The following is a 12917-nucleotide window of genomic DNA, read 5'->3' as shown; positions in this document are numbered from 1 at the left end:
TATGACGTTATATGACGGTTTATAATTTCTAAATGTAAACAGATCTTATGTAACAGTTTTGGACGCTAGTGTGAACTACCACTGTATACATTGCGGTTGCGCAACATTTCCTGCATCCATGTCGTTTTTTAGCTTTGTTCAGTGCCCAGTCCAAAATCAGGTGCACAGGAAATTACGCGGCAAACTTAACGTGTGTTGACACATTTTTGTTATTACGGTGGCCGACACGATACATTGTAAAACTTCATGGTATAAAAAACTAAAACCACAAAAATAATGAGGTCGACCGGCATATCGGAAAAGTTGGACGCGAGACGCAAGACATTCTGAGACGTTGAGTCGGGACGCGGGACAATAGATGCGAGACTCTGGACGCGGGGCCCTGAAAAATACATATTTAAGCGTTTCGCGGGACTGTAGATCAGAGGGAATCTGCAAATTAAATTTTCGAGCAAAGGATCTTTAAACTTCTGTCAACTTATAGCAAACGATAACGATAGCAAACGAACTTCCTTCCCAGCTTTGTGAATTTGAAGTATATTATGCTTGAAAGGATGAAGAAATCTAAAACTAATACCACTTTTTAGGTAATATTTATTTACATTGTCAATTTTTACAGAATGCACAAATAAATATATGATATAAAAACTCTTTGTACATTATGTTTTATATTATAATTCATAATAATAATAAAAATTTTAACAAATACATCTCGGCGTAGTTTAGTTTTTGCTGAATCGAGTAAACAACATGTAATATGGCAAGGTTGTAGTAACAGGAACCAAGATTAATGCTGCGTCTCTTGATTAAAAAACTGAAATTTGCAGAGACTTTATAATGACAAACAAGACTTGTTTCGGCCATACTGAAGAACGAAACGTTCATGGATAACGTGCCGCAAATAACTAACGTCACGGATCTTAGAGATTCTATCGACTCTTAATCCATTAATTAGATCTTTTTCTATCCTCTTACATAGGCTGAAAACTTTGGACCAGAAATCTAGAACTTGGAATTTAGTTAAGGGCCATTTAAAATATTTCTAAAAGTAAAAAGCAAATTTTAGTCAAATTTCACTATGGTATAACTTTTATCCTAAAAATGTCTGAGGACGAAAATGTTAACTTTGTATGACCTAACTTTTGTATGTATGTAGCAAGAGAAAATAGATATTTTCTGCGAAATTTATTTTTAAGCAAATTTAAAAAATATTTTTTAAAAAACAACATGGTTGCTAAGAAACTCATGCGTGTTCTGTCTATTTAAATTTCCTGCTGTCTCTGTTTTGTTTAGGCTTGTTGCTTTTGTAGTTTATTAAATTAAAAATCATTTAGCAGTTTGTAATTGGCTAAAAAGTTTTAGCTGTCAAAAGTGTGCGGTCATGCGTGTATTATCTTTCCGATACACTGCGCATGTGTATGATGTCGACAAAGTTTATTTTTACACCCGCTTGCATGAAAGTCGCCTATGGAAATCGACCGGAAGAACACCATATAGTCTTAAATCGGCGTAATTTTAAAACAATACACCGAGTAAAATACTAACCTTATTGTCAGAAATGTTTGCGGAAAAAATTTTTTGCGATTCGTAAAAACCGCTATTAACCAACCCATTTTAGCATTTATTTAAAAGCGCAGGGGTTAAATCTAGGATTTAAAAAAATCGCTTTTTTCGCGGTTTGAAACTTAAAGATAGTTTAAAAGATTCAAGAAATTTATTTTCACGGTTTGCAATAAAACCCGATATTTAGCGCAATTTAATTTTCGAAATTACTGCGAAACCGCAAAGTTTTCTTACCGCAAACATTTTGAACAATAAAGTACTTCAAGCGGAAGCGCAACCGAAAAATAAATAAATTACAAGTTTTTATCAACACACTAAGGCTGTTGTAACTTTGTAACGAGAAGATGTGAGTACATCTTTTTGAAGTATACTTTGAAGAATCATTTTAAGATCTTCCACCCTGTTTATTTTGATAATTGGTAATTAACAGACACAGCTAAATTACCAAACCAATCTGTTTGCATTTCGATCTCCCGTCTGAAACGGTGGTTAAATTAACTTTTTTTAAAAAATCTCACTTGTACTGTATCACCGTAAATAAAAATAAAAAAATAAGAAATCTATTAAAAAGTGAATTGGTCGTTCACATTTGTGTAATATTTCTAAAAAAAATTTCGCTGGCGAGGATAACAATTTGCAAATGGTAGTTTCAACACCTGATATGTTTTAGCACTGGAAGCCGTTGATCACTTTTGAAAGTTGTAGTTAAATTGTTTTTGCTGCTTTGGCTAACAGCTCTTGCAAACCATCTGCAAATGTAAACAGATTCTTTAATTTCTTTAATCCTAAATCTTCTTTCAGCATGCGGAAAAAGGTGTCAGGACTCTGAAATACAAGAATCGGTATTTAAACCAGAAACAACAAAAACAAAGAAAGCGATCGCAACGGCAATAACAACGAATATAGCAACGAATACAACGACAGCGAAAACAACAACAACAACGACGACGACGACAAAAATGTCACCTCCTTTCTCAGGTTGTGAAGATGAACCAAAACGGATCCATCCAAGTCATTTTTAACGGTCGCGTGTAATAAGTGATCAAGTTTTATGTTTTTTAGCCATTCGTTTACTTCTTTTGACGACCAAGACTTAACAACCGAAGTTAATGGCTGCTGTTGTTGTAGAGGAAGCGAAGACTCCACAACGCTGATTTGTTTGTCTGTTAATATTAAAAAATGTCATTATTTTTCTTGTGACAGGCATATATTAATCTTTCTGTTAATTATTAAAAGGGTGGAGCTTAATTAATGAGCGTATGGGAATTTATATTTGAAAACTAATAAGCAAGGGGTATTTATCGCAATGCAATGGGATTATAGAAAATAAAGTGTAAGGGGAAGGAAAAAACTTAAAAGTTAATAACCACCCGAGACAGACGTACCTTTTACTACGTCTTTATTGATTTGTGCCTCTATTTCACGAAGAAGCGCTTCTAACGAATCTCCCATATTTTCTTCCCTTTTAAAATCTATCCAAAACTTTGCACCAACGATAAAACCTAACCAACCGTCAGCAACGTAATTGTTTTCCATCATTAGCGGTATTATGGGACGCTGTAGCTGGAACGCATACTCAGCCTCTATATTGAAAATTTTTTTCAGTCAATCTTTTGGGAGAGAACTTCAAATCTCTTATTGCGAAAGTTTTTAACGAAATATTACAGAATTTTGAATTTCCAAATTAGTGGAATCCTCTTTTTTAGATTCAACTGTTTCCTTTAAAGAATATTTTTAGTTTTTGCAACGCGAAATACTATTTAGGCCCATTTGCAAATGCTTCAACGGTGGAGCACCTTTCTTGTGAACGTTTTTGCTTGTGAATTCAATCGTCAACAGGAGATAAATGCGGACTTGGGGCGTACATTCTAAACAAAAATATACCTGATCTGCAGTTTGCACTTTCTTTGTATGCTCTAGACACTGTTATTACTACAAGACAAGCACCTTCCACGGCTTTTGCCATAGCTTCCAAGGTAGATCCACCCATCTGATCAACATCCATCCAAACTTTGTAGCCGTTGCTTTGCAGCTGATCTCTTACTTGCAACATGGTTTTTTGGTATGTCCATTGATAACTAATCATGATATGACCTTTTGTTTTACTCTTCTCGACATCTACCGAATAAATTTAACAACTCTGACCTTACACTTTAAATCATACTTGTTTTGTGCATGACCAGGGTTTAGACAAAAGCTGACAAAATAAATTCCCTGAGTTTCCCTGAGTTTTTGGTCGTTTTGAAGGCATCTTCCCCTGATACTAACCTGCTTTTGGCACCTTTCTTCTCTGAGCAATTATAAGTAGGTAAAATTGTCAGATATAAGACCAGCATTTATTTGTTGAAAACAGTACATAACTTGCCATAATCAAAATATTACAGCTGGGGATCATCAATAGGTAAAATTATAACTCATTTAAGAGTCTTAAAGATCAATTAGATTCAAACAGATTTAAAAGGTAAAAAGGTGGTAATGCTGACAAAAAAAATTCCCTGGGTTTTCCCTGAATTGTAAAAACAAAATTCCCTGAGTTTTCCCTGAATTGTGAAAAAAAAATTCTCTGGGTTTCCCTGAAATTTTCTAAAAAAGACTTTTTTTCAGGTTTTCTAGGGTCTGTCTGAACCCTGATGACCATACTTTGCAAAACTATCAATTTACACGTGATACCAGTCAGATGTAAATTATACGGTCGATTGTTATGTCGTATCTAATTTAATACTATTAAGCGCAGCAAAAGAGCGGTAAAACCTGACTTTTGTATTTATACGTGATGCTTGTTGAACTTAACTTAATTGAAGGATTAGAATGGCTGATATAAATCGGAGACGCCTACTTTAGCTGCTTTATCTGTATACCAAACAGCAAAAACGAAGAACAGCAATTTTTTATGAAGATTTTTTTCCCTGTTGCTACTAGTCTATCGACAAAGAAGACAGACATTTGACTTGCTCACATCATTACGAGTAACGCAAGATTATTGCTTTATCTTTTGAATTCATTTACACCAAGAAAGGGAACTTGTCGTTTTTTACTGTAAGAGATACCTATAAAAACGACCGTTTTAAGAAATCTTTTCGAATGTCGAGACAGACTTTATACTCGGTAAGATACAACCGAGGTTACAGATAGGAATTGTCACAGAAAAACCTATACAGCCAGATATAAGATTAGCAATCTGTTCATACAGGTTTTCAAGAGGGGATTATTTGTATACCATTTCAGAAATGTGTGGTTTGGCAGTTTCTACAGTTACAACATTCATCACGTAAGTTTGCAATGCAATTGTGGATAATTTATTGGATCATTTTGTTGCTTGTTTCTTCCCAAAAACTAAGGACATTTATGCGAATAGTTTATCTGAATTTGGATCGGAATGGCTGTTCTCTTACGCATTTTATGTATCAACGGTGCTTATTTGTCTATTAAGGCGATGATACACGATCCAATTAATCGAATTCGATTTGTGTAAATTATAATGAGAATTAAAATTGAAACTTGACAGGTGATAAGCGAGAACAAAATTCTGATATTTATTTTTAAAATAAAATGTCTTAAGAGAGAGACAGAGTTGAACTCGCTGCTGTTGCCAGTCATTATTTCAGCAAGTAAATATTTAAGAAAGCATTAGAAATGTCGTATGTGGACGAAACAATGCTGCATAAAAGATCTAATTTAGGGGTGTGTGATCATGATGTTATAAACGAATATCGGTTAGAGCAAGAAGATTTTTTTAATTTTCTTTGGATATCTTCTGCTAATAAGCTCTCCACAGCGTTTTTTCCAACGTCCATTCACTGATAAAAAATCTCGTTAAATTCTCTTTTACCTTTTTTTTTGAAGACATTATGTTTTTAAACGTCCTCTATTAATGTTATTTTTCATATAGAAAGCATACAATTTTTACATGACACACGATCCAATTTGTCGAATTCGGATCGTGTATCACCGCCTTTAGATTTAGTCCCCTTTTCAATCGTATTGATGGCACTTGTTGATGCTAAAAATATCGTTTTATCTGGGTATCAATTGGAGCTCCTGGGAACGCATGATTCCACATATTTTCAATCAATAGATCTATGGCATAACATATGTGCAGGTAATACCTAATGTATCCCAAATTATAGATGATGTTGAAATTCCGCCTTTAATTCCATGTGACGGAGCATTTTCTATGCGTTCTTGGATTATTAAACCACACGGGGAAGCAGTATTGACAGATAAAAGACGATATTTTAAATTTGACATAGCAGAGCTCGCTTAGTTACGGGAGGAGCGCTTGGCAGGCTAAAGAGCAGGTTTAGCGTACTTCATATAATATAAAATGCAAGAGTAACAAAGAAACTGCGAAACTTAGGGGGGGGGGCACTAGAATTTTAAAAGCATGCTATAAATGTTGCTTTATTAAAAAGTAAAGAGTGCTTCGAGGTACACATTACTGGAAATGAAAAATGTTTAGGTTTTATATAATGTGAACACGAAATTCTATTAAGTTGGACAAAAGTTCACCCGTAAAATCCATGCCTGCCAATCTTTTGCATCAAGTTCGACAAAAAATGCTGGATTTAATTGATTTGCTGGATATTTTAGTTTATACTTTTGTCGAACCTTGACAAATAATTAAATTAGATACGACATAATATCGACCGTGTAAACTTAGCCTTGAGATATCAATACACAAAACGTTTCGTAAAATACACAAAGGTTTTATTTTCGCACACAGCTTGTTCTCGAATGATAACGCATAACGTAACGCATTGCCGGGGCAAAAAAACCGCTTCAAACGTGTAAAAGGGTAAATGAGTATTAAAATTGCAGAAAAAAGAGGATCCCTGTGCAGTAAGTTTAAAGATACCCACAATTTAAATGCACAAATATAGTCGCGCGAAAAAGAAAATTACTTAAAATATTTCCTTCGCAGAATTGAGGTCAAATCGAAAAAATTCGCTGCAATAAAGTATTAGTATCCCACCTTTACGTTGTAAAACCTTAGTAAAGCTTGTACCTTCTCTTTCGTATTTCTCTTCTAACTCCCACAGTGCTCCAGCAGCAGCTTTTCCAAGACTTTTATTATTACTGCCTTTAATTTTCTGCAAATGATTCATTATGACATTATTTTCACAAATCAATTTTCGGTTGTTGTCATGAAATGATAGGATCCATAATGCTTTGCAGGATTCTAGTACTTCCTTTTCTTCTTCCTCTTTGTCATTTGGACGAAATTCTAAAGCTAATGCAATGACATCAATACCTCCATTTTCACCAATCTTAAGACAGAAATTATCCACGTGACTTTTCACATGCACTACATTTTGCAGATATAAAATTCATGAAATTCTTACAAGATTGCTTTGCCGATCAAGTATTGAAGACATTTTGAAAATGAAAAATAAAGTTCACAAAGAATATTTTTATCATATGTGTACAAAAACATCTTACAATCTGTTTGTTGACATCATTTTGAGCAATCAGTCGTAACCCATTGATCAATTCACTCAAACTAAATCCCAGGTAACGATGGTTTTTTGATTTAATAGCACTCCGCAGGTAGCTGATAATCAACTTGATAGGGTCTAAACACAACAACGCTCTTCTTTTGAAACATTTCCAAACTTAAACTTTTGGGCCCATGTCATGTGTTATCTCGGAAGAGGGCTGAGGAAACAAGAGGTATGGGTCTCTAAATTTTAGTAGAATTTTACAGTAATTATAAGCGTATAACAGCTTAAGTACCTTTGTTTGTCATGATCACGTGATTGTTTTCTTCATCGATCAAATAAGAGAGTATTAATAATGCTTTCATTGAAAATATTTGTGTCATAGCTGTAAGAAATGGTACCAGATTTCCAATACAGTCACAATACTCAAAATATTTTCTACTAGCAGGATATTTTCCAATGTTGTGAAGGCAACTGAAGATGAAACTCAAAATTCTTGTTCGTCCATTTTCTCTGATGTTCATGGCCGTCAAATCCTAAAAGAGATTTGCACTATGATTTATTAATTTTTAATTTTTGGGCCATTCCCTATAACCCAAGCGTGTCAAAGTAAACGTAATGGCTAAAGTTCATTTCCACAAAATTGACAATTCATATTTTACAACAAGCCCTCTAAGCACCCGGGCAGTTTATCTTTAACTTTTCAGAAAAAAAACAATTAGGGGGAGGTAGGCAGGGAATGCACATTTAAAAGTCTGAGAAAATCTCTTACCTCGATTAAACTAGTGTCACCAACGATATTTGTAACGAAAGAATTATTCCTTGTACCTGGTCAATTTGATAATTTTTACAGATACTTGGAGATACATAAATGTGGAAGATCATTTATTAGAGGATCTAACATTTTTAATAATGAAGATTTTTTACAATTGGAGCAATCTGGTACAACCAGATTGCTCTATTTGAGTTTAAAAGTACTATATATATATATTATATCTATAATGTAATACCCGTATACGTCTGTCTGTCTGTCTGTCACGGAAAATGGTAGCTTAGCTGCGCAAGTAGCAAGATGCACGCAATGTTGTATAAAAAGGACGGGCAAACCCGTGGATTTTTCTACGGGCAAGCGACTAGTACATATATATTTATATATATATTAAGAATAAATCTCAAGTATACCTTTTTGTCTTCCTCACTTATAATTGGCATGTACAAGGTCAGTGAGTCAATCAAGATTTTCACCATACCAATACTACAGCACTGAAAACAAAAATCCACATCCACATCAGAACAATTGATAATCATCATTAGAAAGTTTCCCAAAATATTTTGCACATTCAAAGTTACATTTACTACAGTGTTTTTTTCTTCCTCGTCTTTATTAGTTTTCCCTCCTTCTCCTTTACTAGCTTCTTCTTGTTGTGATTTAAATTCATCTTTTAATATTTTTTCATCTTTTTTAAAAAGATCAGTCATGTTAAGAACTGCATATTCGAAATGACTTTTAACAAATTCAGGAACATTTTTTTTACTAAATAATTGTGATACTACTTGTCTTTTCTTCCGAGTGAGTTTCTTGTTGTTAGAATTTATTGATAGAAATGCTATTTTCTTGGATTTAATTCGGCCTTCTTTAGTACCCCATATTTCTGGTTCTTCAATTGGTGCGAAAAAGGGTAGAACTTCATCCAGAACATTTGCTGCATTAACCAAAAAGTCATTGTCTTCGATATTTTTTGTTTCTTCACAATTTAATTGATTTACCGTAATATGTTCAGTTATTGATTCAATATTTTCATTCTCGCTCATGTTTTCGTTTTTATTTGCAGTACTCTCTTTTATATCTACATTGTTATTTTGACAACACTCTGTTGCCTCTCTCTGTGCAGTTTTTTTACCTTTATGCGCGCTAAAGCCAGAACCCATGCTCGTTCAATGACATTGTGTAGTAATTAGGAAAACTGAGAAATTATTGATATCTATTAAGCTTTATTTTTCTTTATAATAATTCCTAAAAATCAGAATGTATAATGTACATATTTTGAACTGACGCTGCTTTTTGTATTAACAGTTTATAACAAAATTAACTTTTAGATATTTGAAGTTTTGTTTTCATCAGGTATTGAGAATGATTTTAAATTAGGAGATATATGAGTAGTTTTAGGGAGATGTGACAACCCTGATGAGGCTATATCAATAATACGATGCAACTATAATGTATATTAGTAGCTAACAAAAAGTAAAATTATGCAAAACTGTTTGTTTTGTTACCTTTTTGTGATTTTCATAGATCATGTGTGAAAAAAGTATATCCTTAGGGTACAGTTCATAAAGTTTATTAAAAACACTAATTTGCCTGAGACTTTACGATCGCAATATTCTGATGTTTAAATTTTTAAAATGTCTCCTTAGAACTACTCACAAACGTGAAGTGACAGGCTTAACAGAAACAATTTAGGCCATGCAATGTTACCGTAGCTTAGGGATCGTCTCCAAGATCGTTTCAGTTTTGATACGAATTAAAACGATTTTCATCGTATGGAAATCGTTTCATTATTTTTTTCACAGCGTTTCATAATCGTATCATGAAACGAATTAAATGTTTCATATTTTATTTGCAAAACAATTTTGTATAAACTTCGTAAAAATGAAACGATTGTGAAACGATTTTGAAACGATTTTGAAACGATTAGAAAAAATTCTGAAACGATACGATTGTCAAAATATTATTTGTGATACAATGTAAAAGTCTTTGAGGTTATTGAAACGAATTTTGAAACGATGTTGAACTAATTAAAAACCAATTAAATTTATATATAAATGTCAAATTATTGTTTCTCTTTCTTTTATTCATAACAACATCAGCATCATCAACAACATCTTTTATCGTAAATATTGTTAAACAGTTTTTCAAAACTAAAAATAAACAGTTTTTCTTAAAACTAACAATTTCCTTTAAAATGGAAAATATTGCGAGGAAAAAAAATTTAAGAACGAAGAACGGCGATAGAAATGCTTTTTGAGATGGCATTTTAAAAGTTTAAGAACGAAATGCGGCGATAGAAATGCTTTTTTAGATTGCATGTTAAAAATTTAAGAACGAAGAATGGCGATAGAAAAGCTTTTTGAGATTGCATTTTAAAAGTTTAAGAATGAAGAACGGCGATAGAAAAGCTTTTTGAGATCACATTTTAAAAGTTTAAGAACGAAAAGCGGCGATAAATATGACTTTTTGAATCGCATTTTAAAAATTTAAGAACGAAAGGCGGCGATAAAAAAGCTTCGTTAGAGATCACATTTTAAAAGTTTAAGAACGAAAAGCAGCAATAGAAAAACCTATTTGACAGCGCGTAGGTTTTATTGAGAGACCTTTATTAGATTAATAATTTCTATTATTCTTTATGTTAAAATAATGTAAAAGAAAAACAATTTTGAAACGATCTAAAATAAATATACTGAAACGATCATAATGATACGATTTTGAAACGAATTATGGTATGTGAAACGATTTCAAGTAAATATAATAAAACAATCTTGAAAGATTATGAAACGATTTTATTTTTTAATGAAACGATTTCCATACGATCTGAAACGATTTCAAAAAATTAAACATTACTTTAAAATTGTTTCAAATTCGTATCACATGATATGCTAATTAAAAAATGAAACGATTTGAAACAATTTTTTTTGAAACGATCGATGTGTGAAGTGACAGGCTTAACAGGAACAATTTAGGCCATGCAATCTTACCGTAGCTTACCCAGCTTTTAGAATGGTTGTCCACCTCTGGTTGATCGCACATTTCGTATAATTGCCCTTTGTCAGTCAAATTTATAATCATATAATCATAAAATGGCGGCGTTAGCTGAGAAAAACGCTAGCTAATGTAGCTTTGTTTTTATTATAGCTATCGATAATTATAGCTTGATATCAAATTTTCTGCAATCGCCACAAACAGATAAAAAAAGACTGTGATAAAATACGCGTTTATAAACTTGCCCAGTTTACATTATTGTAACTTTAGGGGAGCAATTTATTGCTTGGGTGATATTTTCTTATTAATAGGCCTGATGTACGCAATGTAAAATTAGTGAATTAGTGTTTAATGCAATGCATTTAATACATTTTAACATTTCTTATTGAGAAAAATCTATATTTTTATTATTGCCTCCTTTACAGATTCTCTTTGTTATTTCGCTTGGGTCAAGGTTTCCCAATGATGTGTCTGCTTTTTTATAAAAATTAATTCCAGCGACTTTAGAATCTTGTGCTTTTAAATAATCTCTATGAATTTCAATAATCGCCATTTTGCCCCATATATGTTTTTTGCCTAGCTACAGGAATCTGCAAAAGTGTGTAAATTTTGTAAACATTGTAAAATCTCTATATACAATAAAAACCATGAACGCAAAGTTCGCACCCACACAGGCCCGCACACACATCAACAGAGACATACAATTTATTCCATGCCAAACAAGGTTTTTGCTCAATCACATATAAAAACCAAAAATGTTAGAACTATATGAAAAAAAAATTGTCCCTAACCGCAATGCATAAAGAGTTATTGAAAGCTCAATTTAAAAATTCAATGTCAAACATTTATCATTAAAAACAGCCTAGCTAAAATCATCTGTGGTTTTCTACAAACACAGTCAACAGAAAACACATCATATACCAAGTTTTACAATTTTTACTAAAGTTATATGTGTATTTTATGCAAAAAAAGTGCAGTTTTAAACATAAATTACTTTCTTTATACCACTGACTTTGTTTGGCAATTGTAGCTTATGTCATTCTCCTTTCTTTGTTCTAAGATTGTATAAGATTTGCTTTGCTTTAGTTAAGTGAAGTGGTTGCCAAGGTTGCCATTTTAGGGGCTATTTTTGTAAAATTCTCCGTCGCCGAAACACTGAAAAAAATATAGCAAAAACAAAGGTAAGTCGTCCACGTATTACTTCCTGAATATAAAGGAGATATAGTATTCAACATGTGTTAGACCTATGTACGTTCCCGAGCCTTGTGGAGATAATGATGTGCTATTCTCCATAAAGCACAAGTGTAGTAGCCTGTAGTAGAGCGTAGTAGAATGTATTTCTCTGTAGTAAAGCGTATTTCTCTGTAGTAGAGTGTAGTAGCCTGTAGTAGCTTGTAGTAGAGTGTAGTAGCTTGTAGTAGAGTGTAGTAGAATGTATTTCTCTGTAGTAAAGCGTATTTCTCTGTAGTAGAGTGTAGTAGCGTGTAGTAGAGCGTAGTAGAATGTATTTCTCTGTAGTAAAGCGTATTTCTCTGTAGTAGAGTGTAGTAGCGTGTAGTAGAGCGTAGTAGCGTGTAGTAGAGCGTAGTAGAATGTATTTCTCTGTAGTAAAGCGTATTTCTCTGTAGTAGAGTGTAGTAGCCTGCAGTAGAGCGTAGTAGCGTGTAGTAGAGCTTAGTAGAATGTATTTCTCTGTAGTAAAGCGTATTTCTCTGTAGTAGAGTGTAGTAGCGTGTAGTAGAGCGTAGTAGCGTGTAGTAGAGCGTAGTAGAATGTATTTCTCTGTAGTAAAGCGTATTTCTCTGTAGTAGAGTGTAGTAGCCTGTAGTAGCTTGTAGTAGAGTGTAGTAGCGTGTAGTAGAGCGTAGTAGAATGTATTTCTCTGTAGTAAAGCGTATTTCTCTGTAGTAGAGTGTAGTAGCCTGTAGTAGCCTGTAGTAGAGTGTAGTAGCGTGTAGTAGAGCGTAGTAGAATGTATTTCTCTGTAGTAAAGCGTATTTCTCTGTAGTAGAGTGTAGTAGCGTGTAGTAGCTTGTAGTAGAGTGTAGTAGCGTGTAGTAGAGCGTAGTAGAATGTATTTCTCTGTAGTAAAGCGTATATCTCTGTAGTAGAGTGTAGTAGCCTGTAGTAGCCTGTAGTAGAGTGTAGTAGCGTGTAGT

General features: G+C 33.3%; 1 protein-coding gene across 1 annotated transcript; it reads right to left on the bottom strand.

The window, feature by feature from the left end:
- Positions 1 to 2122: 2122 nt before the first annotated feature.
- LOC130613112 (uncharacterized) lies at positions 2123 to 9056 on the bottom strand. Its single transcript, XM_057434439.1, has 8 exons — positions 8184 to 9056; positions 7297 to 7537; positions 7003 to 7136; positions 6569 to 6830; positions 3448 to 3681; positions 2949 to 3146; positions 2530 to 2726; positions 2123 to 2388 (listed from the first exon to the last, which is right to left on the bottom strand). The coding sequence occupies exons 1-8, from the start codon at positions 8928 to 8930 to the stop codon at positions 2269 to 2271; spliced, it is 2133 nt and encodes a 710-aa protein (XP_057290422.1). The 5' UTR covers positions 8931 to 9056; the 3' UTR covers positions 2123 to 2268.
- Positions 9057 to 12917: the final 3861 nt, after the last annotated feature.

The sequence above is a fragment of the Hydractinia symbiolongicarpus genome, chromosome 10, assembly GCF_029227915.1.
Source record: "Hydractinia symbiolongicarpus strain clone_291-10 chromosome 10, HSymV2.1, whole genome shotgun sequence".
Lineage (NCBI taxonomy): Eukaryota > Metazoa > Cnidaria > Hydrozoa > Anthoathecata > Hydractiniidae > Hydractinia > Hydractinia symbiolongicarpus.
Note: the sequence above shows the minus strand (reverse complement) of the source record. Positions and strands in the feature narration are given on the sequence as shown.

Bases quoted from the DNA above. Each gene is read 5' to 3' on its own strand.
- LOC130613112 (XM_057434439.1), bottom strand. From the start codon at position 8,930: ATGGGTTCTGGCTTTAGCGCGCATAAAGGTAAAAAAACTGCACAGAGA. The intron at 7,137-7,296 runs GTACTTAAGCTG...TGTTGTGTTTAG, and splicing joins CGTGATCATGACAAACAAAG to ACCCTATCAAGTTGATTATC. The intron at 6,831-7,002 runs GTAAGATGTTTT...TTCTGTCTTAAG, and splicing joins ATGATGTCAACAAACAGATT to ATTGGTGAAAATGGAGGTAT.